Source organism: Chrysemys picta, chromosome 6 (genome assembly GCF_011386835.1).
Source record: "Chrysemys picta bellii isolate R12L10 chromosome 6, ASM1138683v2, whole genome shotgun sequence".
NCBI classification, from domain to species: Eukaryota; Metazoa; Chordata; order Testudines; family Emydidae; genus Chrysemys; species Chrysemys picta.
The window spans coordinates 28,368,671-28,395,675 of record NC_088796.1 but is presented as its reverse complement, the minus strand read 5'-3'; the positions used below and the strand labels follow the sequence as shown (position 1 = coordinate 28,395,675).

At 41.4% G+C, this 27,005-nt stretch overlaps 2 protein-coding genes across 3 annotated transcripts in view; one reads left to right on the top strand and one right to left on the bottom strand.

The window, feature by feature from the left end:
* The window catches only part of LOC135972348 (myb/SANT-like DNA-binding domain-containing protein 7), a 554,005-nt gene that overhangs the window by 197,452 nt on the left and 329,548 nt on the right, over nucleotides 1–27,005 (bottom strand). The window lies entirely within an intron of this gene.
* Nucleotides 1–27,005, top strand: part of TTC33 (tetratricopeptide repeat domain 33) — a 105,339-nt gene that overhangs the window by 41,532 nt on the left and 36,802 nt on the right. For both annotated transcript variants that reach the window (XM_005282146.4, XM_065550038.1), the window contains exon 3: nucleotides 18,065–18,146. In XM_005282146.4, the coding sequence (XP_005282203.2) occupies nucleotides 18,065–18,146 (82 nt within the window). The remainder of the gene's footprint in view (nucleotides 1–18,064; nucleotides 18,147–27,005) is intronic.

The following is a 27,005-nucleotide window of genomic DNA, read 5'->3' as shown; positions in this document are numbered from 1 at the left end:
GGTCTGTGGTCTGCACATAAATGTCAAAGAGCTCAGGGTGGCTCAACTGGCATGCATGGCCTTCCACTCGCACCTGGAGGTCAGAGTAGTCAGGGTTCTCACGGACAACATGGCCTTGATGTTTTACATCAACAGGCAAGGCGGGGCCCGATCCTCTGCCTTCTGTATAGCCCATGACATTTGCCTACAGGCTTACCACCTACCGGGCACCCGGAACTCGCAGGCGGATCACTTGATCACCTCCCTCAGCACAAGTGGTTTCTTTATCCAGAGGTGGTGCACAGACTTTTCCAAGAGTGGGGAACTCCCCAGGTGGACCTGTTCACAACTTGAGCAGAACCGTCGCTGTTCCTGGTTCTGCTCCGCGAGGGCCGGGACAGGACGCTGTCTCTGACGCCTTCCTCCTGTCCTGGTCAGGCCAGTTTCTTTATGCCTTCCCGCTGATCGACAGGGTCATGGAAAAGATAAAGATAGACAGGGCCTGCGTCCTCCTGATTGCCCCCGTGTGGCCCAGGCAACATTGGTACGGGACCCTCACGACCCTGGCGGTCGCCCCGCCGTGGCCATTACCATTCCGCCTGGACCTGCTCTCCCAGGACCAAGGCCGCCGCCACCACCCCAACCTAGTGGCACTCCACCTCACGGCGTGGCTGCTCAATGGTTAGGCCGGGAGGAAAGGACATGCGCGGAAGGGGTTCAGTGTGTCCTCTTGGAAAGCAGGTGACTCTCCACATGCTGAGCCTACTTGGCAAAGTGGTCTCGCTTTTCCTGATGGGCAACTGAGCGGGGCATTTTCCCCGTGACTGCCCCAATCCAGTTAATTTGGACTACGCCTTCACCTTAGAGCCCAGGGCTTGGTGCCCTCATCCGTCAAGGTGCACTTGGCGGCCATATCGGCCTTCCACCCACCGGTGCAGGGCCACACGGTATTCTCCCATGCCATGACTAGCCGATTCCTTAAGGGATTGGATCATCTCTTCCCGTACATTAGGCCCCCTGTCCCGCAGTGGGACCTGAACTTGGTGGGGCCCGGCTGACGGGCCCTCCGATTTCAGCTGCTAGCTACATGCTCCTGATTGCACCTCTCGTGGAAGGTAGCCTTCCTGGTAGCTATCACGTCGGAACTCAGGGCCCTGATCTCTGAGCCCCCGAATACAGTTTTCCATAAGGATAAGGTCCAGCTCTGCCCACATCCTTCGTTCCTCCTGAAGGTGGTCTCTGCCTACCACATAGGTCAGGACATTTTCCTGCCGGTCCTCTGCCCCAAGCCCCATGCGTCCAGTGAGGTGCGCCACCTCCACATGCTGGATGTGAGACGGGCTCTGGCTTTTTACCTGGAGCGAACTAAGCCGTTCAGGAAGTCCTCGCAGCTGTTCATCGCCTCGGCCGAACGCAGAGGGGTCGGCCAGTCTCCACTCAGCAGCTCTCCAACTGGATCACCTCGTGCATCCGTACCTGTTATGACCTGGCGGGAATCCCTCCACCGTCAATTGTGAGGGCACACTCGACTAGGGTGCAAGCCTCGTCGGCTGCCTTTTTAGCCCATGTCCCCATTCAGGACATTTGTAGGGCTGCCACTGGTCTTCAGTTCACACATTCACCTCACACTATGCGATCGTCTCCCAGATCAGGGAGGACACCAGGTTCGTCAGGGCTGTGCTTCGTCCCAAGAGTTTGTGAACTCCTATCCACCTCTAACAGATATAGCTTACAGATATAGAATACACATAAGCAATCACTCGAAGAAGAAAAGCCAGTTACCTTTTCTGTAACTGGTGTTCTTCGAGATGTGTTGCTCATGTCTATTCCACATCCTGCCCTCCTTCCTCTCTGTCAGAGTTGTCTGGCAAGAAGGAACTGAGGGTGGGGGGAGTGTGCAGCGCCCATTATACTGCGCCATGGAGGAGCCACTCCAGGGGTCGCTAGGGGCGCTCCCCTACAGGTACTGCTAGGGGAAAAACTTCCGGCACCGGTGCACGTGGTGAGCACACACACCTATTGTGGAATAGACATGAGCAACACATCTCGAAGAACACCAGTTATGGGAAAGGTAACTGTCTTTTGTCTATTCTTCCTTTCTTGCTACCCCATAAAAATTATGAAAATGAAAAACAGGTGTTTGGCATTGGTTTGATCTGTGTTGCTTGTTTATTTGTCCTAAATGGCAAGTATTAAATAAACAACACCAGCATCAATCAAATAAAATTTTAACTGGAATTTTAAAGAAATCGTAAGTTCCTATCTGACTTGAGTCATCCAGGGAGTCTTACAGACACAAACTGAACAGTATAAGAGTTATTGCCACTTCTCACCATTCAGTACAGTATTTAATTTATTCACCAACAGTGTTTATTATATACCTGAAGTCTCTGTTTGGAAAAGACTCTTGGCTTAGTTCTCCAAAGTCTTGCACTTTGTGTGTTACTGACACTTGTGTAAAGTGTGTAAAATGTTGCTATTCTAATTTGGTAATTTGGTGACTATACATTGTGCCACATAGTGAAGAATCAGGCCTCTATTATTTAAAAGTACTGTAATAAAGTTGGAGTGAGAACTGTATCGTTAGACAACAGGGGAAGTTACTTACCTATGGTTCAGCTGCTCTGAAGGTATCATTATGCAGATTTGTTTTGCCAACTCCCATTACAGTCTGGAAATTCCTTTTTTTTGTTTTGTTATGTTTTTCAAGCTCTTGTACCTTCTTTTTCAGGTACACTTTTCTTCCGAGGCTTTTTTTTTTTTTTTTTTTTTTTTACACTTTTGGTCATTTTTTAAGTGGCTTTTTCCTCTGGGAGCTTCACATCCAATACAATCAAATGAACTGACTGAAATGTTTGGGGAGCTATGTCCTGAGATTTTGAGAACGTCCTGAGCAGGGTAACAAAAATTGTTAGTGGCATGTTGGAGTTTACATTTGACAAGAAACTTCAAATACTAAGATTATTTATCCTGGAAAAGAAAACATGGTGAGCAAGTTAAGTGACATTTTCAAAATTATGAAGAACATATAGAAAACAAATCAATCCTTCCCTTTTATCTTGTCTCATAATATGAGAGCTGGGAAGTACCCAGTGAAACTAGGACTGTAATTTAAGAAACAGTAAAAGGGAATATTTCTAAAGCAGTATATTGTCAATCAACCTGTGAAATTTTCTACAGAAAGTTGTAAAGACAAATGCGAGATAATTTTATGGTCAAAAATACATTTTTTTTTAATGAAAAGTAATTCTCATGTTTTTTCTCATCACCCAAGGTGAAACTGATCACTTTTCAAGTCAGCAGAAAATTCTGCCCTTTCCTTACCCTCTTGTACAACATTGCACAATTTGTTATATGTGTATCATGAGGTGGTGTAGGGGATATCTCTTGAGACATCAGGTACTGATAATACTTGAGGCAGAATAGACAACAAGATGGACAACTTTCCTGTTGCATAAACATGTTTAGTAACCAGTTGGGTTTTTTTTTTTAGATACACAACAATGTGTTCATGTTTTTGAGATTGGGATCTTGCCATCAAAGAAAATGTTAGTTCTGATTACATTAGTTGAGTTAGCATTTTGTTCTGATATTGAACAGGAACAGTATTTTATAGGAATAAAGAAAAATATTAATGTTACTGTTAGTTTTCTTTCCAGGACTAAGCCTGATCTTTGGACATAGGTGCCAGGTTTGGTTAATTACAGCATATCAAGGAATATAGCCTGTTTACTTGCTTAATATGCATAGAATCATAGGTCCAAAGGTCCCTCTAGCCCAGTATCCTGACTCTTAGTAGCCAGCACTTGATGCTGCAGAGGAAGATGTAAGCAATTGTGGGATAATCTACTCCCCACACAGGTCTCATCCTGTTGTCTGACAGAGATTGTCTTAAACCCTGAAGCACAAAGTTTAATATCCCTTCTAAAATTTGTTTTAATTAATTATGATAGCTCTATATAATATTGATATCCATATAAATATCCTCAACCTTTTTTAATCTTGTTAAATTATTGGACTTAATGACTTCCTGTGGCAATGAGTTTCACAGTTTAATCACCAATTGTGTGCAAAAGTATTTTATTAGTTTTAAATTTCCCACCATTTAAATTAATTAAATGTCCTTTTATTCTTGTGTTATCAGAGAGGAAGAACAGAAGTTTCCAAATTACCTTCTCTAGACCAGTCATTATTTTATATACATTTATCATGTCCTCTCTTATTTCCTTCCTTTTTAAGATAAATAATCCCAGTCTTTTCAATCTGCCTTCATATAAGAGTTTTTCCAGGCCCTGGATCATTCTCATCACTCTTCTTCTGAACCCTCTTCTAGTTCTGCAGTATCCTTTTTGAAATGGGATGAGCAGTAGTTCAGACAGTATTCAAAATGAGGTTGCACCATTGATTTATATAAAGGCATCATAATATACTATAATATCAGTCATTATCGTATATTTTATACGTCCTAACATCTTGTTATCTTTTTCACCATTCCCTGCCAATGGGAGCTGCAGGAAGTGGCGGCCAGGCCCGCATCTCTTCCCGCAGCTCCCATTGGCCTGGAACAGTGAACTGTGGCCACTGGAGGCTGCAGGTGGCTGTGCAAATGTAAACAAATGGCCTGGCAGCCTGCCAGCAGCTTGCCCTGAAGGGTCGCATGCACCCGCAGGCTGCAGGTTGCCCACCACTGTAAGAGAGTTAATAAAATCTCTTTTTGAAATTTTCTCCTTATCTTCAGGATTTGGTTTGGTCATGATCTTCTGAGTTATAACTTTGTTTTCATCTCAGAAAGTGCCATAGGAAAGACAAAGGTTCAGAGAAGTGTGAAATGTTATTTTACAAATCAATACTTTTGAGAGACGATGTGGTTTAATAGTATGAGCATGGGGTTTGAAGTAAGGAACTTCTCAATTCTAATCTTTTCGCCCATTGACTCATTGTATGTCCTTGAGCAAGTGACTTAATCTCTCTGTTTCTTGATCTGTAAAATGGTATTTTGAGGCTTAATTTGTTAATGTTGGTACGGCACTTTGAAAACGTGAAGTGTTATTAAAATGCTAATAATTGTTTCTGAAACTAAGGTATATCACAAAGCAAGCCATTAGCCATGCCAGCCTGGGCATTACAGCTTTTGGTATCTCAATTTTTCAACTACCCATGAAATGTACAATGGCCTAGTAAGGTACTCTCTGGTAGGGCTTACTGTGAATAGAGCATGTTTAAAATATTACAGAAAGAAAGTTGGTAACATTAACAGTGGTCTGCGGAAAAGAGAAGATTTTATCTATACTACAGTGTCACAAAGATAACATATGGAGGGTTAATATCTAAAACAATAGATGGTATCAAACTTATTAGGAAGTCATGGTGTCGATAGTTTGATTTGTTACCTTTTTTGTTGTAGAATAATTTTGCATAACATGTATGCTACACACAGTAGTGTATAGTTGACTTTCTAGAAGTTAGATCAGGGTGATTTTTCTGTTTATTTACATGTCAAGGTCCAAATTGAGTCCTCTGAAAAGGATTTAGGGGGATCATGGTAGATTATCAACTGAACATGAGCTCCCAGTGTGATGCTGTAGCAAAAATGTGTAACACAGTTCTTTGATGTATGGACATTGGTGAGACAGCTGCTGGAATATAAAGTCCAGTTCTGGTTTCCATATATTATAAAAGAACAAGATCATTTGTGATCTGAAAAACATGCCTTTCAATGAGAGACTAAAGGAATTCAATCTTTTCAGCTTATTGAAGAGAAGGTTGAGAGGGACTTGATCAGGTCTGTAACTACCAGCACAGAGAGAAGTTCACTGAACCTAGAGGGCTCTTTAATCTAGCAGGTAAAGGTTGTCCTGGATCCAATGGGTAGAAGTCAGCAAAGATCAAACTGGAAATAAGATATTAATTACTCTTACAGTTAAAAACTATAATTGCAGTGGATCAGAAAGGGAAGAGATAAATTCTCCTTTACATGAAATCTTTAAATCAAGATTGGCTATATTTCTTAAATGCATGCTACAGGTTGTTAGGCTCAATGCAGAAATCACTGGATAAAATCTATGATCTGTGTTCTCAAGGTGGTCAGACTGGTTTTAAAAAGTCTGTAAATCTTTGGGGATGCTAATGTTTTACTGGTTTCAGAGTAGCAGCCGTGTTAGTCTGTATCCGCAAAAAGAACAGGAGTACTTGTGGCACCTTAGAGACTAACAAATTTATTTGAGCATAAGCTTTCGTGGGCTACAGCCCACTTCATCAGATGCACAGAATGGAACATATAGTAAGAAGATATACGATATATACCTTCAGAGAACATGAAAAGGTGGAAGTTGCCATACTAACTCTAAGAGGCTAATTAATTAACATGAGCTATTATCAGCAGGAGAAAAAATTTTTTTGTAGTGATAATCAAGATGGCCCATTCCAAACAGTTGACAAGAAGGTGTGAAGATACTTAACATGGGGAAATAGATTCAATTTGTTTAATTAGCCTCTTAGAGTTAATATTTTACTGTAAAAAAGAACAGGAGTACTTGTGGCACCTTAGAGACTAACAAATTTTACTGTAACCTCATTGAAAGGAACCAGTCAGCATAACTTTGGATAATCTGAGCCTAATTTTCAAAGATCAAGCATATAGAAATAGCCATGCATATAGAAATATATGTAGTTACTGCGAATCCACAAATGGCTTATTAAAAGAAATTTAGACAAACACATGGTGATTGTTTATAATAAGTGCATAAATGTATGCCTGACTTTTGAAAAATAGCTCATTGTCATACTGATAATACATTGGGGATAGTACTGCTAGAAAAAAAATCAAAGCTGTGGAAGGCATTTTTTGAAAAACTAGAGGGATTATGAGGCAAAGGAGTATGTTAAATTTAAACACAAAAAGGTATTCTCCACAGGTTGGTTTTTCTTGACATCTTTATAGCTTCTAGCTAAATATGAGAACAGTAATGATGTCTCTGTTTTGTCTTCACAGTTCGTTAACCTGAGTTGTTTCCCCCCTTTTAGGGAAATTATTTTATGAAAAAATGTACCCTTTAGAAGTTAAAATAAAAAAAATCTTTGTGAAAAATAAAAGCCACAAAGATGTGTGTATGTCGTTATACCTACATGATGTGTATGTATGTAACTTACAGATTTTGAAAACTAGATTGCTTGAACTGAAATAAAAATACATGCTAGTTTTTATTATCCTGCCATGGCACATAGACCACACACCTATAGATAGTTCAAATAAGTTTGAAAGCAGTTGGTTGCTTTCTGTAAAACAATTATAATACTCTAGCAGGAGAATGAGGATATGATTAATTTGTTCCAAATAAAAAGATATATATTATGTATCTAAATTTTCTGTTATATAATTTTCTATTATATGTATGACTCATTTGCCTAACAAATAGCATTTTCTTTGAGGACGTTTTTCTTGTTTAAAACTTTTTTTATGCACTAGGATCTCTCTTTTTATTTGTGTTAGGCAGGACTAGATAAAAAATAGATTCACTATAGCTGGTGCTTGCTCATACTAGATATGTCTTAATTACAACAATGGTTTCATATTTTTTTTAGCTCTTTTTTGAGTTACAAGGGAGGCATTGTTACCCAGTGTTTAGAGCACTGGACTGGGACTCAGGAGATGTGGGTTATGTTCCTTGCTCTGTGTTGGTCTGCTTGGTACCTTTGGGCAAGTCACTTCATTCTATGACTCAGTTTTCCCATCTGTAAAATGGAGATAATGGTAATGAACTTTGTAAGGCATTGAGATGTACTGAGAAAAGCACTGTATAAGAAATAGGTGGTGATGGTGATATTATTTATTATTATTATTATTATCATTATCATCAACAACACATACAATGTAATTCTGAAATTTAGCATTTTATTTGGGAAACTTGCCAAAGTTTCGAGTTCATATAAGCTGAAACTTGAACTCACAACTCTAGTGAATGGGATGGGTAAAACTGGATTCATTTCATTCAACCCAGAATACAGTTTGACTGCTCTGTGAAAGGAAGGCTTCTGAATAAATCTGTATGATTTCCAGCACAAAAATGTCAAGTTGAAGTTAAAATTGAAAGCATATATCAAGGCTGCAATTGGTCTTAGTACAAATTACCTTTGAAAAATGTAAACAAATAAAAAAAATGAAACCCCTCTAATGTTTGAAACCCAGGACATAGAGTAAAGTTTGCACTTTTCTAACGGCACCTGAACTACCTTAACTTTGCCTGTTTGGAGACGCTAGTCTATCATCTTAGCTTTTCTCTATGTAGAGTATTATTTGGGATGTGCACCACTGAACATTGATTGCGTGTCACTGATGTTAAGTGAGGTTAATAATCTTTGTTCTTTTGATGTAAGCATTATAATTTCAGCCTATGAAGTTTGTATATGAAGGATTGACTGCTGCATGGAGTTGTAGAGATTGATGCTGCAAGGTGCTGAGCACTTCTGTGAGTTAGAGTCCTCGGCCCTTTGCTAGGTCTGTCCTTTAAGGAGGAATGGGGAATGATTCCCTTGAGCATGCTATTTGTGTAATTGAAAAGTGGTAACATTTTTCTAAGTACTGTGTATAACCATTGAAAAGAGCCACATTGAGACAAGGATTTCTAGATTTTGTGGTCACAGAGAATTACACTCTTTGTTCATTATGGATAAGGTAATATGTGGTTTTGTTATTTTCAGGACAGAGTTTTAAGGTACCTTGTTTGAGAAGTGCAATTCCTTGATTTCTAACATTTGAATTAAAATAAAAAAGCCATCCAAAATGTTCTTGAAAGATGTTATGGAGTTTGGGATACAATCCAAACAAGTCAGGGGTTCTGTCAGCTCTTACCCTGTAACCCAGGGTGCCTCACAATACTTTGCCACTATAGCTCCCAGTCCGGGATGCTCACAGTCAGCAGCAAGCATGCGGGTCACACCCTGAGTGTCTGTGTGCTATGTAACCAGGCCTGGTTCACCAACTCTGACACAGCAGCCTGTCTGCAGCCCACAGCCTCATGCTGGCTTCCACCAGCTTTGGTTACAACCAGCAAGCTGACCCCAACACTCTCCCAGTCCCCAATTTTCCCCCAAACCATGTGCTCTTCAACATCTAGCCCTCTCCTGGACAGTTCAGAGAAATAATAAGATTCTTTTAAAGAGAGAAAAGCACATCGCAGCTTATTAACTTAACTGGGGTAAATATACCATTTCCTGCAAACACAGCAGGGGATAGGTTAAGTGAGTAAAAAGGAATAATGTTAGAAAGCATTACAAGCAAATAAAATGAAAACATGCATCTTAAAGTCTAAATCTTAATCTAGCAAGGTAGAGGCTTTGTTCAAGATGGTTTCTCTCATCAATCTTCCTTCTTCCTAGCTATGGCTGACTTTCTTTCAGTCTGGAACTTCCACAGAAGTACAGTGGGCTGGCTTCCCTTGTCTTCCTGTGTGAAAGATGTTTGTCAAATCTGTATTCAGGTCCCAAAGACTTCAAACTCCCTCCCCCTTCTTGGTTGAGATCCATCTTTCTCAGCTTGCAAGATCTCTGTTCCCTTGTGTCTATCTAGTGATGGATAACTTAAGGGTTCTCTGCCCCTCTCTGTATAGTCCAGTAAATCTTTGAAAACCATATCTGTCAAAGTTAATTGACCTTGTTGCAAGAGGCAGGATGACCTCATGCTGTTCTTCCCTTCCTGTGGGCTTCCCATCTCCTGTTGAGTTCTGTGTAAATGAGGCTTCCATTGTTTTTGGTCACACCTTGGATAATTTCTTTGAATATGTGACATTCCCTCCTGTCTGGGAGAGACCTGTTTCTCCCTTTGTTTGAGTCACAGATTGTAAAGCATAATATTAGTAGTATTCATAATTCCTTATGTAGTATTAATACATACAGTTCACAATGATATTAATCACCGCTGTGTCATTGGTTTTCATAAAACACCTAGCTCAGTACACTTTTATAATACAATAATATTGTACACAATCAGTTGATTCAAATGCTTATCACTTGAGGTTCAGCCCTCTTATTTTTTTAGATCGGTAAGCCTTTGCAATATATTGTTTGAAAATAAAACCCAGACCACACTTCTCTCTCCTTCTGGATGTAGATGCTATGCTTCTCGTCCCCCATTTACTAGCTTGATAGCTTTATGTACCTAATATGTAAATAGATCTTCATTGTCTCTGCCTGATGACCAGGCTGGACAGAGAAGCAAACACATTCCTTTGTCTAGGGCAGACCTGTTATCAACTCCCCTGACATGCCTGGTTTAAACACATTTTAATCATAATTCTAGCATAGATCCACAACTCTTAATACACACCATGTATGTACATCACACAAGAATATTAATGATCTGTAAGTTACAGATATTACATTTTCCAATGATATATTACATGACACCTTTGAGATACAGATTATAACCATACTGAGTTGGGATACACTGAATTGGTCAGGCCAGTGGAAACTCATTGCCTGATATGCCACAGAAGGTAATATCTACTCTAATCACTGATAAGTGATGTGCAACATTAATGTTAATAGAGATTTTGTGTTAGAATTTCCTTTGTTTTTAAAATAATAATAGAATAAATAAACTGTGGTTTGGGGGCTTCCTCCTGAACCCCTCGCCCCTTATTGCTGGCAGCACCCCAACTCCCCTGAGTAGGACATCCACTCCTGCCCCATGTCCACATGCTGTCCCACGATGACTCGATGATTGGTTGGGGAGCCATGAAAGTGGGTTCCAAGTGGAGGTTACTCCTACTTTGCATGCGCCCAAGAACAGCCCAGTGGTATGTGTGGCAGGGAACACTAGCTCTTCTTCATCTGATGAATCTCTTCTGGTCAGCAATGGAACTCCCCTTCTGATGAGCCCAATGAGATTTACTAGATGGAGAAGGTTGGGAAGCACTAATGCTTGCCCCCAACTTCTCCTTCTGCAGCTCAAGCTATTCTTGAGCATCCCACTTTCCTCCCCTGTGAATCATGAACAATCATCAGGATGACCAGCACCAATCATATGGAGTTAATGTTAATTACCCAGTTTAAAAATACTTTTATTTTGCTAGTCCTGTTTTGGCACATATGTGTGGGAGCATTCCAGTTGCTCTGGATTAGAAGAAGAGTAAATGAAAGGGACTGTGCTCTGGTGAACTGCCTGTGGGTTTTCAGAATGAAGCTCCAATTCCTTTGGTTTCTCCCCACAGATCTCCTACACTGAATCCTCACTTCTCTATAAAAAGAAGAACAGGAGGACTTGTGGCACCTTAGAGACTAACAAATTTATTAGAGCATAAGCTTTCGTGGACTACAGCCCACTTCTTCGGATGCATATAGAATGGAACATATATTGAGGAGATATATATACACACATACAGAGAGCATAAATAGGTGGGAGTTGTCTTACCACCTCTGAGAGGCCAATTAATTAAGAGAAAAAAAACTTTTGAAGTGATAATCAAGCTAGCCGAGTACAGACAGACAGTTAGATAACAAGTGTGAGAGATTCAATGTTTGTAATGGCTCAACCATTCCCAGTCCTTATTTAAACCGGAGTTGATTGTGTCTAGTTTGCATATCAATTCTAGCTCAGCAGTTTCTCGTTGGAGTCTGTTTTTGAAGTTTTTCTGTTGTAATATAGCCACCCGCAGGTCTGTCACTGAATGACCAGACAGGTTAAAGTGTTCTCCCACTGGTTTTTGAGTATTTTGATTCCTGATGTCAGATTTGTGTCCATTAATTCTTTTGCGTAGAGACTGTCCGGTTTGGCCAATGTACATGGCAGAGGGGCATTGCTGGCACATGATGGCATATATCACATTGGTAGATGTGCAGGTGAACGAGCCCCTGATGGTATGGCTGATGTGATTAGGTCCTATGATGATGTCACTGGAATAGATATGTGGACAGAGTTGACATCGGGGTTTGTTACAAGGATAGGTTCCTGGGTTAGTGGTTTTGTTCAGTGATGTGTGGTTGCTGGTGAGTATTTGCTTTAGGTTGGGGGGTTGTCTGTAAGCGAGGACAGGTCTGTCTCCCAAGATCTGTGAGAGTAAAGGATCATCTTTCAGGATAGGTTGTAGATCTCTGATGATGCGCTGGAGAGGTTTTAGTTGGGGGCTGAAGGTCACCACAACCACACATCACTGAACAAAACCACTAACCCAGGAACCTATCCTTGTAACAAACCCCGATGTCAACTCTGTCCACATATCTATTCCAGTGACATCATCATAGGACCTAATCACATCAGCCATACCATCAGGGGCTCGTTCACCTGCACATCTACCAATGTGATATATGCCATCATGTGCCAGCAATGCCCCTCTGCCATGTACATTGGCCAAACCGGACAGTCTCTACGCAAAAGAATTAATGGACACAAATCTGACATCAGGAATCAAAATACTCAAAAACCAGTGGGAGAACACTTTAACCTGTCTGGTCATTCAGTGACAGACCTGCGGGTGGCTATATTACAACAGAAAAACTTCAAAAACAGACTCCAACGAGAAACTGCTGAGCTAGAATTGATATGCAAACTAGACACAATCAACTCCGGTTTAAATAAGGACTGGGAATGGTTGAGCCATTACAAACATTGAATCTCTCACACTTGTTATCTAACTGTCTGTCTGTACTCGGCTAGCTTGATTATCACTTCAAAAGTTTTTTTTCTCTTAATTAATTGGCCTCTCAGAGGTGGTAAGACAACTCCCACCTATTTATGCTCTCTGTATGTGTGTATATATATCTCCTCAATATATGTTCCATTCTATATGCATCCGAAGAAGTGGGCTGTAGTCCACGAAAGCTTATGCTCTAATAAATTTGTTAGTCTCTAAGGTGCCACAAGTCCTCCTGTTCTTCTTTTTGCGGATACAGACTAACACGGCTGCTACTCTGAAACCTTTCACTTCTCTATAATCACCCTCATGCACAGCTCAGATTCCCCTCATTGAGGGGGTCTTCTAACGTTCACGGGTTCCCTAGGTTGTGTACCAAGAGCAGGATCAATGCTGCGTATCCGGACAAGTTTCCTAAGACTCTCAGAGAAAGGAGAGGGGATCATTAATCTACAGATAGTTTGGAGTCAGTGCTAGTTAATTAAACCTAAAGCAGCTATAATGTTTAGGGTCTGATTATACTGAATATGTACCTTTACTGTTACAAATTCATTTTCCACTAATAACTTTTCACTAAAGTTTTATACCAGTTAGATGCAAAAGAAAAACACTAGGAGATGCTGACTGGTATAGAGAAAAGGACAGAGGGTAGTTTATTGTGTAGTTTGATAACTGTTCTTGAGTTAGTTTAATTTTTATTACAAACAGAATGTGTGGTTTTCATCAAACATTTACTGGAATATCAGCTTTTACATATGTATCTTATAGCCCCACACAATTTTTTCAATAGCATGTCTGACATTTAATAAACTATAAACTTTTTCTTTTAAAACAATGAGCCAAGAAATCTTTTGATTAGAAGTAAAACTCTATAGAAGAGAGATTTCCCCCCCTATGCTGCATATTATTACACCAAACAGGATGTTTCACCTTTGAGGATAATACTCAGTTTTGTTTGTGGAACAACAATGGCATAATTTTGTTAGAATTAACGTGTATGAATTTTCTGCATATTTGTAAAAGAAAATTTTCTACTAATGCAGTGGTTCTCAAACTTTTTTTTTCGCGGACCACTTGAAAATTGCTGAGGGTCTCGGCGGACCACTTAATGATCTTCCCAAATGTTGTTTGTACCATTAGCTAACTATTGTAAAACACTTTGTATAAAAGCACTATACAAAAAACCAAAACCTTAATAATAATTAACATGTTTTTGTTCTACAGATAAAAGCACACAACTCATATTTTAATATCAGTAGTCTTACCTTTCAAATGCGATGGATGTGCCCTCTGCCCCCCGCTGTGGCAGCCCCCGAGCTGGGGCTGGGAAGGAGGGCCGTCTCTCCCCAGCAGCTGCAGCCCTCGAGCTGCGGAAAGTTGCCTCTTTCTCTGGCCACTGAAGCCCTGCACATCCCAAATTCCCACCACCCCCTCTTCTCACCTCACTGCCATTTCGCACCTATCCCCTATTCGCCCCCAAGGCCACCACCTCACGTTACATGTGCGTCTTCTCCAGGGTCCACGCCTGTGCGGCTCCACTAATTAGGTGGGTGGCCCTTCAGTCTCTTGTGTGCGGCCACCCAGGCGCACACCATAGAGAGAACTATCCACGGACCACCTGAATGGAGCTCGCGGACCACTGGTGCTCCGCCCACCTCAGTTTGAGAACCTGTGTACTAATGGACGTATTTACATTTTTAACAGTAAACTTAATGCTGTGAGAGAGGTTCAGAAGAATTACACTGGAAATGTAATATTTATACATAAGCAACAACAATCAGTGGTGGGGTCAGAAGTACTAGTAATTTTTCTGTAGTTGATACAGCACCCACCCACAAATAGGTCTCAATCCTACTCTGCTTTTCCTACAGTTCAAGTAGGTAGTTTTCGAGTGCTGCTCTCCCACAGTGGTCTTTCCTCTTTGATCACTCTGCCTTAAGTTCATAGGCTGAACTGAGAGAAGTGCTAATGAAATTAATGTTCATCATTCTGTCCCAACAGCTGGGAGAGCACCCTTCGGATTTATGCCCCTGTCATTTCTGAAATCCATTATTTACATTTTTTAGGGCAAACCACCAATCCTGAACCAGCGAATTAAGATTTAAAACAGCCAACAAATTCAGTTTGTCTCTTCACTCATCTTTTTGCCTGTCTACTTTTACCATTCATTCTGGTCAGATGCAGTGTCATTACTTTAGTTTCTTGTTTTGCAGTTGTCACATAGTTCCCTACAGAGTTCTGTTGGACCTTAGCTTGCTTCCAAACATGCTTTTCATTTCCACATGCCGTTGCTACACTGGCAGTAGTGCCGCTTGCCTTACGCTTCCTTGCCTACATGTCTCATGATTAAGGCTACATTTTAGTCACAGGTATTTTTAGTAAAAGTCATAGGCAGTAAACAAAAATTCAGGGTCTGTGACCTGTCCATGACTTCTACTATATACTCCTGACTAAATCTTGGGGGGGCTGCCTGGGGGTGCCATGGGTGCTCGGGGCAGGGGGCGGTGTGTGAGCCAGAGGCCGCGGCGCATGGCCTGGGACCCCCGCTGGTGCTGGGGGGAGTTGGCAGGGCCAGCAGGCTCCCTACCTGGCTCTGCCCCTCCCCGGAAGTGGCAACATTCCCCTCGCCCAGCTCCTAGGTGGAGGCATGGCCAGGCAGTTCTGTGTGCTGCCTCTGCCCAGAGCGGTGGCTTCACAGGAGCCGCAGCCAATGGGAGCTGTGAGGGTGGTGCCTGCAGGCAGAGGCAGCGCGCAGAGCTGCCTGGCCATGCCTCTGCCTAGGAGCTGAGCGAGGGGAACGTCACTGCTTCTGGGAAGCCCACCAGGTAAGCGCCGCCGAGAGCTTGCCTCACCCCCATCCCGTGCCCCAACCCCCTGCCCCCTCCCACACCCAAACTCTGCTGCTGCTGGGGGGGGGGGGGGCGCGCGCGGTGGCCCAAGACTGCCTCAGCAGCAGCTGGTGCGACTGGCGCGGGGGCTGCCTGAACTGCCGCCAGCCGCTGCAGAAGTCATGGAGGTTCTGTGACCTCTGTGACAAACCCGCAGCCTTACTTATGATTACTCATGGGTTTCCATGCTTATCTAATCCTTGTTTGTATTTAACATTTATATTATGATAGTGCTGTGCTAGACATTGTACAAACATATAGCAAATGACAGTCCCTGCCCCAAAGTGCTGACAGTCTAAAAGACATCTTGCTACCCTGGCTGAGCTTGCCAGCAATTGTGATGTTTTCTGAAGTCTGGGCAACTTGTGTACTAAGAATGAACACTAAGTTCGTTGTTTAACTTTGAGAAAATGTGAAAACACATTGAAACATCCCTTTGGCTTATATTTAACTTGAATACTAAACATAGTTGTCAGCCATTTTCATCTGTAAACTTTTTTAAAAGGGTAATTATAGCTGAAGCACCAGTGACAATTATAGTTTAAGATTGCCCAAGGGGTTTCCATTATAACCTGTTTTCAGTCACTCATAAAGTTCTGAAATCTTCATCTGTTGGGCTGAAATTTTCCAGACCTTGTCCCTGCCCAGAGTGTGTTTTTTTTTTTTTTTTTTAAAGAAAGATAAGATAAAAAAACCTGAAAGCTGTTTTGAGTATGAAAAGTGTGTGTGTGTATGTGTATGTAAAATTTTTCCAGTTTTATACATATTATATAAAAAGTTGCAGTATATCTATCTTGTGACTAATTTTAATAGCTCTAGCACCTAAGCAGTTGAGTTAAAAACTGAAATTTATCAGAGAGAAAGCCCTCCTTGAGGATAAGTGCCTTTGAATGCAATGGAAAAAATAATTATGATTTTATCACTTTATGTGCATTTGAAAATTGCATTTAACAGGCACAATAGTTTATTGGTGTAAAAATGTGATATTTTTAACACTGAGCCATGAGAAAGGTAGGCTCCACTGTGCATGCATGTATACATGGCTAATTTGGCTGTATATTTAAAATAAATAGATACATTCAGTTAAAGTTTACACAGTATAGGCCTGATCAAAACTCATAGAAGTCAACGGAAAAACTCCCATTAACTGAAGCAGGCAGTGGATCAGGATATGTATGAACCAGTTATCTATACCAATAGTTTTAAACCTTTTTTTCTGAGGACCCAGTTGGAGAAAATTGTTGATGCCCGCGACCCAACAGAGCTGGGGATGAGGGCCTCGGGGCATGGGAGGGGCTCAGGGCTGGGGCAGAGGGTTGGGGTGCGGGGTGAGAGCTGTGGGGTGGGGCCGGGAATGAGGGGTTCAGGGTGTGGGAGGGGGTAGATTTTGCAGCCATGGGATCAGAGAATATGTGGAGCCCTATCCAACAGCATTCCTAGTATTTATCTCAGGCCTTGTCTGAATTAGAAAAATTGCACTGGTGTAATGAAATTGATTTAAATTCTCTCTCATTACACTGGTGGAAACTCCTAATGTAAACATACTTAAATCAGTTTAAAATCTTAAATATATCAATTGAGCTTAAGTTGTACTTGTCTAATAAAAATAAAGCCTTAGCCTTTTTCATTTTCAGTCTGCTTCTTTCCATGTTCCCTATTGGAGGACAACCTAATGCCTAGCAGTTAAATATTTTCCCAGTCACGTTGATGACTGAATCTTTAAATGTTAAGACCACAGTCAGTGCTCCAGTTTATACAGAATATTCTATTATATTTGAAATTAAAGAAAGATAATTTGATTTACTTTTTAATATGATCTTTAAAAAAATAGAGTATGGTTAAATGCAATGTAGTGATTATACATTGAGTGTCTCTCTAGTTGCAGTAGAAAAAATAAAATGGATAGCCCAAATTTCAGAAGGCTTCTTAGACTGGAAAGAATTTTAAAAGGAAATATATGTCGAGTGATCAGATGCAGATTGCATTTTTTTTTCTAAAAGAGATTAGCTACTATTTAATCCCAAATCAAGGGACAGAGAAGAAGGATGGTTTTGAAATTAAGGAATTGGACTAAGATTCAGGAGATCTGGTTCTAGTTCTCAGCTCTCAGCTCTGCCAAGGGCTTACTCTGGGACCTATGGCAAGTCACTGAGATTTTCAGAAGTGCTCTGCACCCACACTCAGGGTCAGATTTTCAAGAGAGCTCATCTTTTAGGCATCAAAAGAAGTAGTAATTTTTTCCAAATGAGCCCAGCATGTTGAGTGCTGAGCTGTTTTGAAACTCTGGACATAAGTGGAAGCTGTTGAGTTCAGAGCACTTGTAAAAAATCTGACTCCAGATATCAGGCCTGAGCACTTGAAAACCTGCCTCTTAATCTCTTGGTACCTCCGTTCTCCCATCTGTAAAATGGAGGTAATAGTTCCCTATATTGTGTGGTGTTTTGAGAGTAAATTCATTAATATTTGTAAGATGCTCCAATACTTTGGTGATGAGGATGATATGAATTGAAATACTCAGTCTAAACCATTCATAAACATAGTGAGAACATAATATTGTTTTAACAACTACAGGTACTGGGAAGCTGTTCACAAATGGGATGAAGCACTTCAGTTAACTCCAGAAGATGCTACACTTTATGAGATGAAATCACAGGTAACTCATGAAAATTCTTTGTCAATTTAGAAATCCAAAGTTATATTGTAGTCTTAAACAGAATATGCCTAAAACCCTGCCACCACTTGTGTATGTAAAAGGAGAGTACAACTGGACACGGGCCACTGAATTTAAGAAATATTGCTTGTTATAGGCTCAGAGATAGATCCCTCTCTCCTCTTTCAGCATAACAGGGAATCTTCTAGAGGTTAGAGTATTTTTACTCTTGCCAAGCATGCCATGATAACATCTCTGTCCAGGTCTGAATTTGGCCAGTGTCTAAATGTAAAATTTTAAATTGAGACATTTAAAAATTATATTTATTATCATTACTCCAGGTAGGCAAAGATCTCCAAATCTGCCATTAATAATCCATATGATCTTACTGAAGTATTAGTTTATTGCCACCTCTTTCCTCTCTCCTCACCCTTCTCCAAAAAAAAAAAAAAAGGTATATGTTATGCAAAATACATACCCCATATTTTGGTGTCCACTTAATGCACAGACAAACTTTGGAGAAAAATGCATTTAGTCAAATACATTCCTTGGTCTCAACCATCCTGGCTCTGTTTCAGGGCTGTTTTGATGGGTTAAGGCTCCAGCAACTACCAACACTGCAATGAAACCTTGATATGTAATGTCCCTTTTCTGTCCAAGCGGCTAGTCAAATTTTGGGGCCATGGCGACTTTCCAGTTAGAAGTAGAAATTGATGGAGTCTGGTATTCTCTTTGATGCAATCTTGTTTATTTACAAAGAATGTACAAAGCCCCGCTTCTCCAAATGCCAGAGGAACTAAGAACAAAAGGAGCAGTTTCTTAGTTTATAGCTCCAGCCTTCTTTAGCCAACAGACCCAAAGCTCTCTAGTTTTTCCCAATGTCACACTGTGCTCACAGGCTACTTCTTGGCTTTCTTGTTTTGTTGCTTCTGCCTCTTGCTTTGTTATTGTCTCTTCTTAGTTTCTGTGTGTTCAGTCACACACCTGCACCCGTACGCACACCTAGTTGCAATACCAAGTGACCCCCTGCCCCAACCACACATGGTGCTGGTTTCTGGCAGACTGTATTAGTCCATGTTTTAGGTGTGGCTCCTTCACTGTCTCATACAACTATCTTAAATAAAGGACGTATTCACACACCAGTTTGAACTAGGTTGTATCTCAGCCCATAATAAAGTTTCACCCAGTTAGTAACAGTATCAGCTGTATGGACTAAGAAAACTGCTGACCTCACAGTGACTTTTTGTATGGCTTCAGTGGCAAAGTTATGGGACACCATTATTTTATGCATGTCCATGTGCTTGTGTCCCCTTCCTGCTTAAGTAGAAAAAATAAGATTTTCCATCTTTTTGTAACATACATTCAGTGGATTTTTAAATTGGAAATGAGGAGCCAGTTAGAGGGAGAGAAGACAAGATGTGTGGGTTCAACATCCTATCACCTTGTTTTACTTTTCATTTAAGCTTTTGTTATGCCATTTTCTGTTTTTCATTTAAGATGTTTTAGGTTTTTTCCCCTTTCACGTGGTTGATTTGCTTCTTTTTGCTCCTTACCTTTTAAAAACAACGTTAACTGTCAAACTGCTTCTTAATGTAGGCACACCACAGTAAGACATACCTGTTGTGATGACAAATATATCAGATATGTTCTGGTATTTCACAAAATGACTGCAGACCAGCAGCTGAGGTGGAGGACCTGGAGAAACAATGTTAAATGTTTACAGAAACCAAACCCTAGTGTTTGACTGATTCCCTAGTTTGGCACCAGCAGTATGTTCTCCTTTCTCCACTTAGGCTTTCTCCCTGGCCTGTTAAAAAGATACATATTCCTACTTTCCAGTGGTGTGCAGAGAAGAAGGCAATTAACATTCACAATGGCCTGTGTGTTCTTGGGGTATATTTCCCAGGGAGACATTCTGCTTTCTCTCAGATCAGTTGTATTAATACTTTGGGTGCATACTTGCTCTTAGCAGAGGCCGTAGTAAAATTTAGGCACCAGTAACCAAAGGTGAATAGTTCTGGTATTATGTTGGAATTGCTGTATTTGTTGACTCTTACTGCCCAGGTATTTCCCTATTGTTTGGGAGTATATGATGACCAAAAGCCACCTCTCCCCCACTCCCATCTCTATGAATCCTCAAATGCAACTTTAGAAATTAAGCATATATATAGATCATGTTTTGTCACAGTGCCCTATTGGGATAAGAACCAAAGGGCTGGTGATTGGAGAGGGGAAGGGACCAGTGGGTGGAATGAGACAAAGACAGGAGAGAGAACACTGCATGTAAAAGAAAGAGGAAGAAAGTCCACATCAGAAAAGAGAGAGGATTAAAGATTAAGAGAATAAACAGTTAAAAGGGGGAAAATACTCTGAAGGAAAATGTGGCTATTGAAAAACATGAAAGAAAAATAAAAAAACGTAGACTAGTGGGCAGAAAAGAAAAAGGACAAAAAAACCCATGGTGCTATAGTAAATTATTTGTTTATTTTATGGAAAATATGCTTTATTCACTGTTAGAATCTATAATGTTATAGTAATTGACTGTTTCCAGTTTAAAAAAAAAAGTAAAGGCAAAACTCAAGAAAAACAAAAACCTGAACATTTTCCCAGGATTTGAATGGGGAAGTGATGATGTTCCCTCTGACCCTCTTTGGATGTTGTCATGTTTTGTTTTTCCTGGGCTGGAGAATGTTTGACTCCTCAAAAATGTGGAAGTTTATTAATAATCAAATGTACAGAGGCCAGTTGTAGTGAAATAACACCAAGGTGGCATCCGTTTCTGCATAGCTACTGAAGGTTTAGTCCTCCTTTAGTTGTGGCTTTCTGTTCTTTAGTAGTTTTAAGACACACCCTTTACAGCTTTTGTAATTTTTCTTCATGAATTCCCTTGGGTAACATATCAAAGATACTGAATTATTTGGCACACATCACTATGCATATTACATGTTACATTAGAAAGGCTCTATTGAAACAAAGGAGTAGGCCCCTAGATTAATTAGAAATGGTCCTTTTATTTCAGTGGAGTACATATTAGGATCCATTAATCGTTTTCTTTTGAAACCACTGAATGTTTCTAATGAAACACACACATAATTTGTTTTACATTAATGGAGCAAAGAAGTGGATGTTTATTTTTCCTTTCACATCAGGCTACAGTTCATAGTCAATTATTTTCCTCTTGATTTTATGCAACAAATTGCTTCTCTGAAATGCCACTTAACTCTTCGCATTATTCAAAGCCTGTAGGAAGCAAGAAGGGGAACCTACCATACCATCAGATACACTTAGAGCCAGGTTTACAAAGGTATATATGCACCTAAAAATGCAGATAGGCCCCTGTGGGGATTTATAAAAGCACCTAAGTGAATAAGGGTCCTAACTCCAATTGATTTTAATAGGAGTTAGGTGTCCAACTGGATTAGGTGCTTTTGTAAATGCCACTAAGTGCCTGTCTGCATCTTTAGGCACCTAAATACCTTTGAAAATTAACCCTTTAGTTCTTCAAGTAAAGCAAATGGCTTAAAATATGAAAACTGCTTAGGTTCTTGTTAGGGACATAAATGCAGGCTGAGCAATTTCTTGAATAAAAGAGACCAAGAAGTGGAGTTTGTTTGTTTCAAAGGCCATGGTTGAAATGCCCCAAGGCTGGCTCTAACCGTATCTCATAATCTAGGACTGTTTTCATATAATCTTTACTTTGCATTTTTGAGCTGTCTTTGTCATTAGAGTGACTACAAGAATGAATGCTGCACAATGCTATCACAATGGGACAGTTAGCTAATATTTAGTGGAACAAATTAGCATATAAATGTGTCTTTAGTAACATCTGTTTCTCTTTTTCGATTATGGTTTTATTGTTCATGTCATGTGAATTTAACAAATGAGATCTGGGCTCATCTTGTACATTAAAGCTGCCTTTTTCATTTAAATTCCCTCAAAACCTAAGATAGGTATAGTGTGAATGGCAGAAGAATATAGTGTACTCCTAATGAGTTATATGCTCATCCACAAAACTCATGATAATAGACTACCAATAGTCAAAACAATAGTGTAAGGACCAACACAATCAAGGGCTCCCTGCAAGGCCATTCAGTTGGTGCTCCAGATGCAAGCCCAAGACTAAGTTTGTGATCAGCTCTCATAACTGGATCCCATGCCATACTAGTGGAGGGAGTTCAGTGTTGTGCACAAGGACACAGAATGGGCAGTAGCTCGTTTTTGTGTGTGTGTGTGTGTGTGTGTGTGTGTGTGTGAGAGAGAGAGAGAGAGAGAGAGAGAGAGAGAGAGATTGTGTCTGCACTGCAGTATAGGGAGGAGACATTCTGATTCCATATGGAGCCCTTGTGACAGTACTGGAAATCTGTCTATGTAAAATGTATGAATTCAGATTGATTTTATGAGCTGTCTGTATCATTATGCCTCAGTATATATTGAACCAGGCATTTTCCAGCAGGGACTTTGTCAGGTACTGCACAGATCCTCTCTAGGGAGCTGATGCAGGAACATCAAGAGTCATTAACATTTGAATAGGTCTATTGCTAGTCTTTTCTGTACTTTCACACCAGTGCTTCAGCATGCTGGCATTTAGTAATGGATATTATTTTCCAGACACCTACTAGGCGACCATAGGTAGACACATTAGACAGGATGGTAGCACCACCAGTGAGATCCAAGAGAAATGCCCTGGAGTTCTCCCCCTCATTCCCATCTGCTGAACAGAAGGCAGCATAATGGGTCTACCAAGCTGCTGTCGCTGAGCACACCTTGGGGGTTCAGTCTGGCCATGGCATATCAGCCTCTGGCTTTTAGGTGTCATAGGTTTGAAGCTCTGCCCCCTCTCATTGCTGGAAAAGAGAAGGCATTTTCTGTCTTCTCCCCACTCCCAGAACTTCCTGGGTGCTGAAGAGAAGCACTTCACCACAACTCTACGGATTCCCCTACTCTCTGTGTTTTAGGTAGGGTTACCATACTTCTGGGTTTTCCCGGACATTGCCTCTTTTTTGAGCCTCTGTCCAGGTGGATTTTTCAAATAAGGAAATGTCCTGATTTTTGCAGAGCAGACACTGCAGCTCAGAAAGAGCCTCCATTGATCTGCTTCCTGATTGGGCCCTCCCCTACATCTGAAGCTGATTGGTCTATTTCTTTGCAGCCGCAGCTGCCCGATCTCTCCCACCCAGGCCCTGGCTCCCAGCCCTGGGGAGGGCATCCTACAGGGAGTCGCTGACTGAAGGCTGTCGCTGCCTCCTGGGCTTGCGACAGCTGCCTTGAGACTGTGACAGAAAGCAACACTGTCCCCCACCTCCAGTGAGTGCCCCTGCTGCAGGTACCCCCTTGAGTTCCCCTGCTGCTCCCCCCAATGTCCTCTTTTTGAGAACCTGAAATAAGGTAACCCTAGTTAGGGCCTCCTCCTCCTTTGTGCTGTTGCTCTCAGCTTTTCCAAGTAATGGCAGCAGCAAGAAACTATATGATTTGTGACATTTTCATTGCTACATAAAAAGTTCTAAATAGCGTCAGAGAAAATAAGCAAAGTCTGGTTACTTTAATCTGCTGCGTCTTGTGTAGCCATACCCTCAGACAGTCAGTCTGTCTGAGGATATGGCTACACTACAGATGCTACAGTGTCACAGCTGCAGCTATGCCAGTGTTGCACTTTAGTGTAGACACTTACTATACTGATAGAAGGATTTTCTGTTGCTGTGGTAAATTTACCCCCTAAAGAGATTGTGGCTAGGTTGATGGAAGAATTCTTCTGTCAACCTAACTGCATCTCTAGTGGAAGACAACATTGAATAGGACATGAATTTTTTCGCAGCCTTGAGCAAAGTAGCTTGGTAAAGTTTTAGATGTACACCAGACCCAAAGAATTATAACAACAATACTGCATCAGTTTATACTGTGTGCAATTTGTAAGGTTGCTGTAGCAAAGCGAAGACTCACTGGCACAGCGCGTCCTGCTGGTCTTCTTGGGAATTAGCTCATCCAGCACTCAGAGCGCCCTCTGCTGACCAATGTATTGCTTGCCTCAGGCCCCCCCCTGTCCCTCTCAGTCCCGGGGCCCCTTACTTTGGGTTCTGCCCCAGCAGTACCCCACCATGCTCTGGGTCTCCCCTCCCAGGGGAACCCCCAACTCTCTCACCCACCTTGCCTCAGTGGCTACTGCCAGTCACCATCTAGCCCCTATTCACTGGGGCAGACTGCAGTCTGTCATGGCCACTCATCATTGGCAAGGAGGTTGGACCAGCTGCCTCTACCTATCTCTGGGATTCTGCCTCTGCAACCCCAGTACCTGTTTTGGCCTTTTAGCCAGGCCCGCAACCTGGGGATTTACCAGGCTGGAGCACCCCTTGCCTTTCCCCAGCCCTGTTACATTCCCTGTACCCTGAGCTCCCAGACAGCCAGGTTCTCCTCTCTCCAGAGCAAGAGAGAGACTGCCTCAGCCCCTGGCTCACAGCCCTTTTATAGGGCCAGCTGTGGCCTGATTGGGGCGTGGCCCCAGCTGTGGCTGCTTCCCCAATCAGCCTAGTCTTTTCTCTCTCTTTTCTGTCTCAAGTGCTTGGGCGAGTCGCACGTAAAGGAGAACTTTCAGCCATGAACTCAGAAGGAGTGGGATATCCGTCTCCAAGCTCTCCTATTGGAGTCGGCCCTTCGCCTGACACCCAAGCCTTACCACCAGGAATCAGCGAGCACCTTGACATCAGTGTGTAGTGCACCCCCGGCACCAGGCTCCACCCAGTACCGTTCCACATCTCTGGTGCCTAAGAAGAAGGCACAGCTCCCCAGCACCAGGCAAAAAGGCCCAAGGGTCCTCAGGCAAGGGAACCTAGTTCGGCCTGCCCGGCCACTCCAGAGTCCACGGACCCCAGTTTGAGAAACGCTGCTCTAGGAATTATTTTGGGGAAATTCTGTGGCCTGTGTTATAAAGAGTTTAGACTAATGAACACAGTGGTCCCTTCAGGCCTTGGAATTTATTAATCTATGTTTATTACTCAGTTAATGATGTAATTGTGTAGGCCCATCAGCAGGGCTTTTTTTCTATACTAATCTTTATGTATTTTAAACCACATTCGTCACAGTAGTATCTGAACGCCTTTCAGTGGTGCATTAAGCAATGTGACTATATATCTGTCATATATTGTTTGTTCTCTCATCTCCACAGAGGGGGAAGCATCTCCAGCAGAACGTCTTGTTTTGGTAGTATGTGTCTCTTGTTTTTTTTAAATATAAATGTACCTGCTTCTCTTTGTTTATATTAGAAGAAGGGTACGGTCAAAGAAATGCATTTTACCCTTGGAGCAGAAAGCAGTATGGTTTGTAACAGTCCTTAGTTTTTGGGGAAGTTCATTCCATAGTCTCAGCCCAACCCTGGACAAAGTTCTATCTCTGCAAAGACTTTATGCTTATTGTTGAGAGTTCCCTTGTTCCAGAGGAATGCAGTTGTCAACCACCAGCTTTGTCTTGGAGCTTTAGATGATCTTTTAGCTACCCTGGGCTCAGGCCATGGAGCATCTTGACGCTAAGGACCAAGAACTTGAAGTTCATTCTAGATTTATGGGAAGCCAGTGTAGAAAGTGGAGGACAGGTCTGATGTGTTCCCAGTGGCCTGTGTTACTGAAGAGCTATGCTGTGGCATTCTGTGGTAGTTGGGATTTCCGAAGTGCAAAAAAGCTTCATGCCCAGTTATATTACATGGCTATAGTCCAGCCGAGAGATAACAAAAACATGAGTAACTGAGGCCAGGTCTTTGTCTGGCAGGATGTTTCCTAGTCAAGCAGAGATGGTAGAAAGCATTACTTGCGGATGCTGCTGTGTGAGGAAAGCTCAGCGGCAGTGAGGAACCCCAGAGTACTTATAGACTACAGATTGAATTGACCGGTTGTGAATCTTTATGCAGCGGAGGTGGCACTGTGTATGCAGGCTCTTCAGAATACTTTCTTCTGCCCACCAGCATTACCTCTGCCTTGCTCAGGTTCAATTTTAGCCAGCTGTTCTTCATCCAAGAGCTGATCTCATCCAAACACTGGACCATCTTGATAGTACTGGTGTGTCATGTGGTTATGGATAGATAGAGCTGTGTGTCATCTGCATGTTGCTGGGACTTAAGTCTGTGTTATCTGACAAAGGTGTCTGCATGGAATACTTACAGAGCTGGAACCATAGTTTGTATTTAAAAAGATACTGGCAAAATTAATATATGTGTTTGTAAAGTGTCCTTGCCTATCTTTTTAATACCACTGGAGAAGATTGAAAATTGAAAGAATTTTTTAAATAACATTTAGTTTTCACCATTTATTTTGTTTCCTTCCTGCTTTTCACATTTACTTGGACAATTGTAACACAATTGGTCAATTTCATTGTGGTGCTTCTAGTTAGGTTTACTTTCTGATCCTCTTGCAGTGCATAGTACTATTGTGATCACATTCAAAACACTGCAGGAGAATGTTCAAATATAAAAATATTTTTAAAAATTGTAAAGAAATAATTTGTTATCTGTGCGGTTTTCTAAAACTTTTCTAAAAAACAAAACCTAAATTTTGGGCCTTAACTAAGTTGGCAGCATTCTTATAATGCAAGCAAATGGCTAGTACAGATGTCATTTACGGTATGACTTGTGTTAACTAACTTCCAGTAAGCATAACTTTGTGTAATTTGATGCCCTTCTGCTTTTAAAGGCAGTAATCTGAGCAGTGAAAATCTTGTGTATGCCAAAATTGGAATGAGTAATTCATTCCAAAAATATTACTGTTAATATTTAAACAGTATTTTCATACACTTGGGTACTTTGTTCCAACCCATCATACCAACCAAATAATAAAGATGTTATGCAGGTAAATCAGACAATTAATTTTTTAACTGCAGATTTAG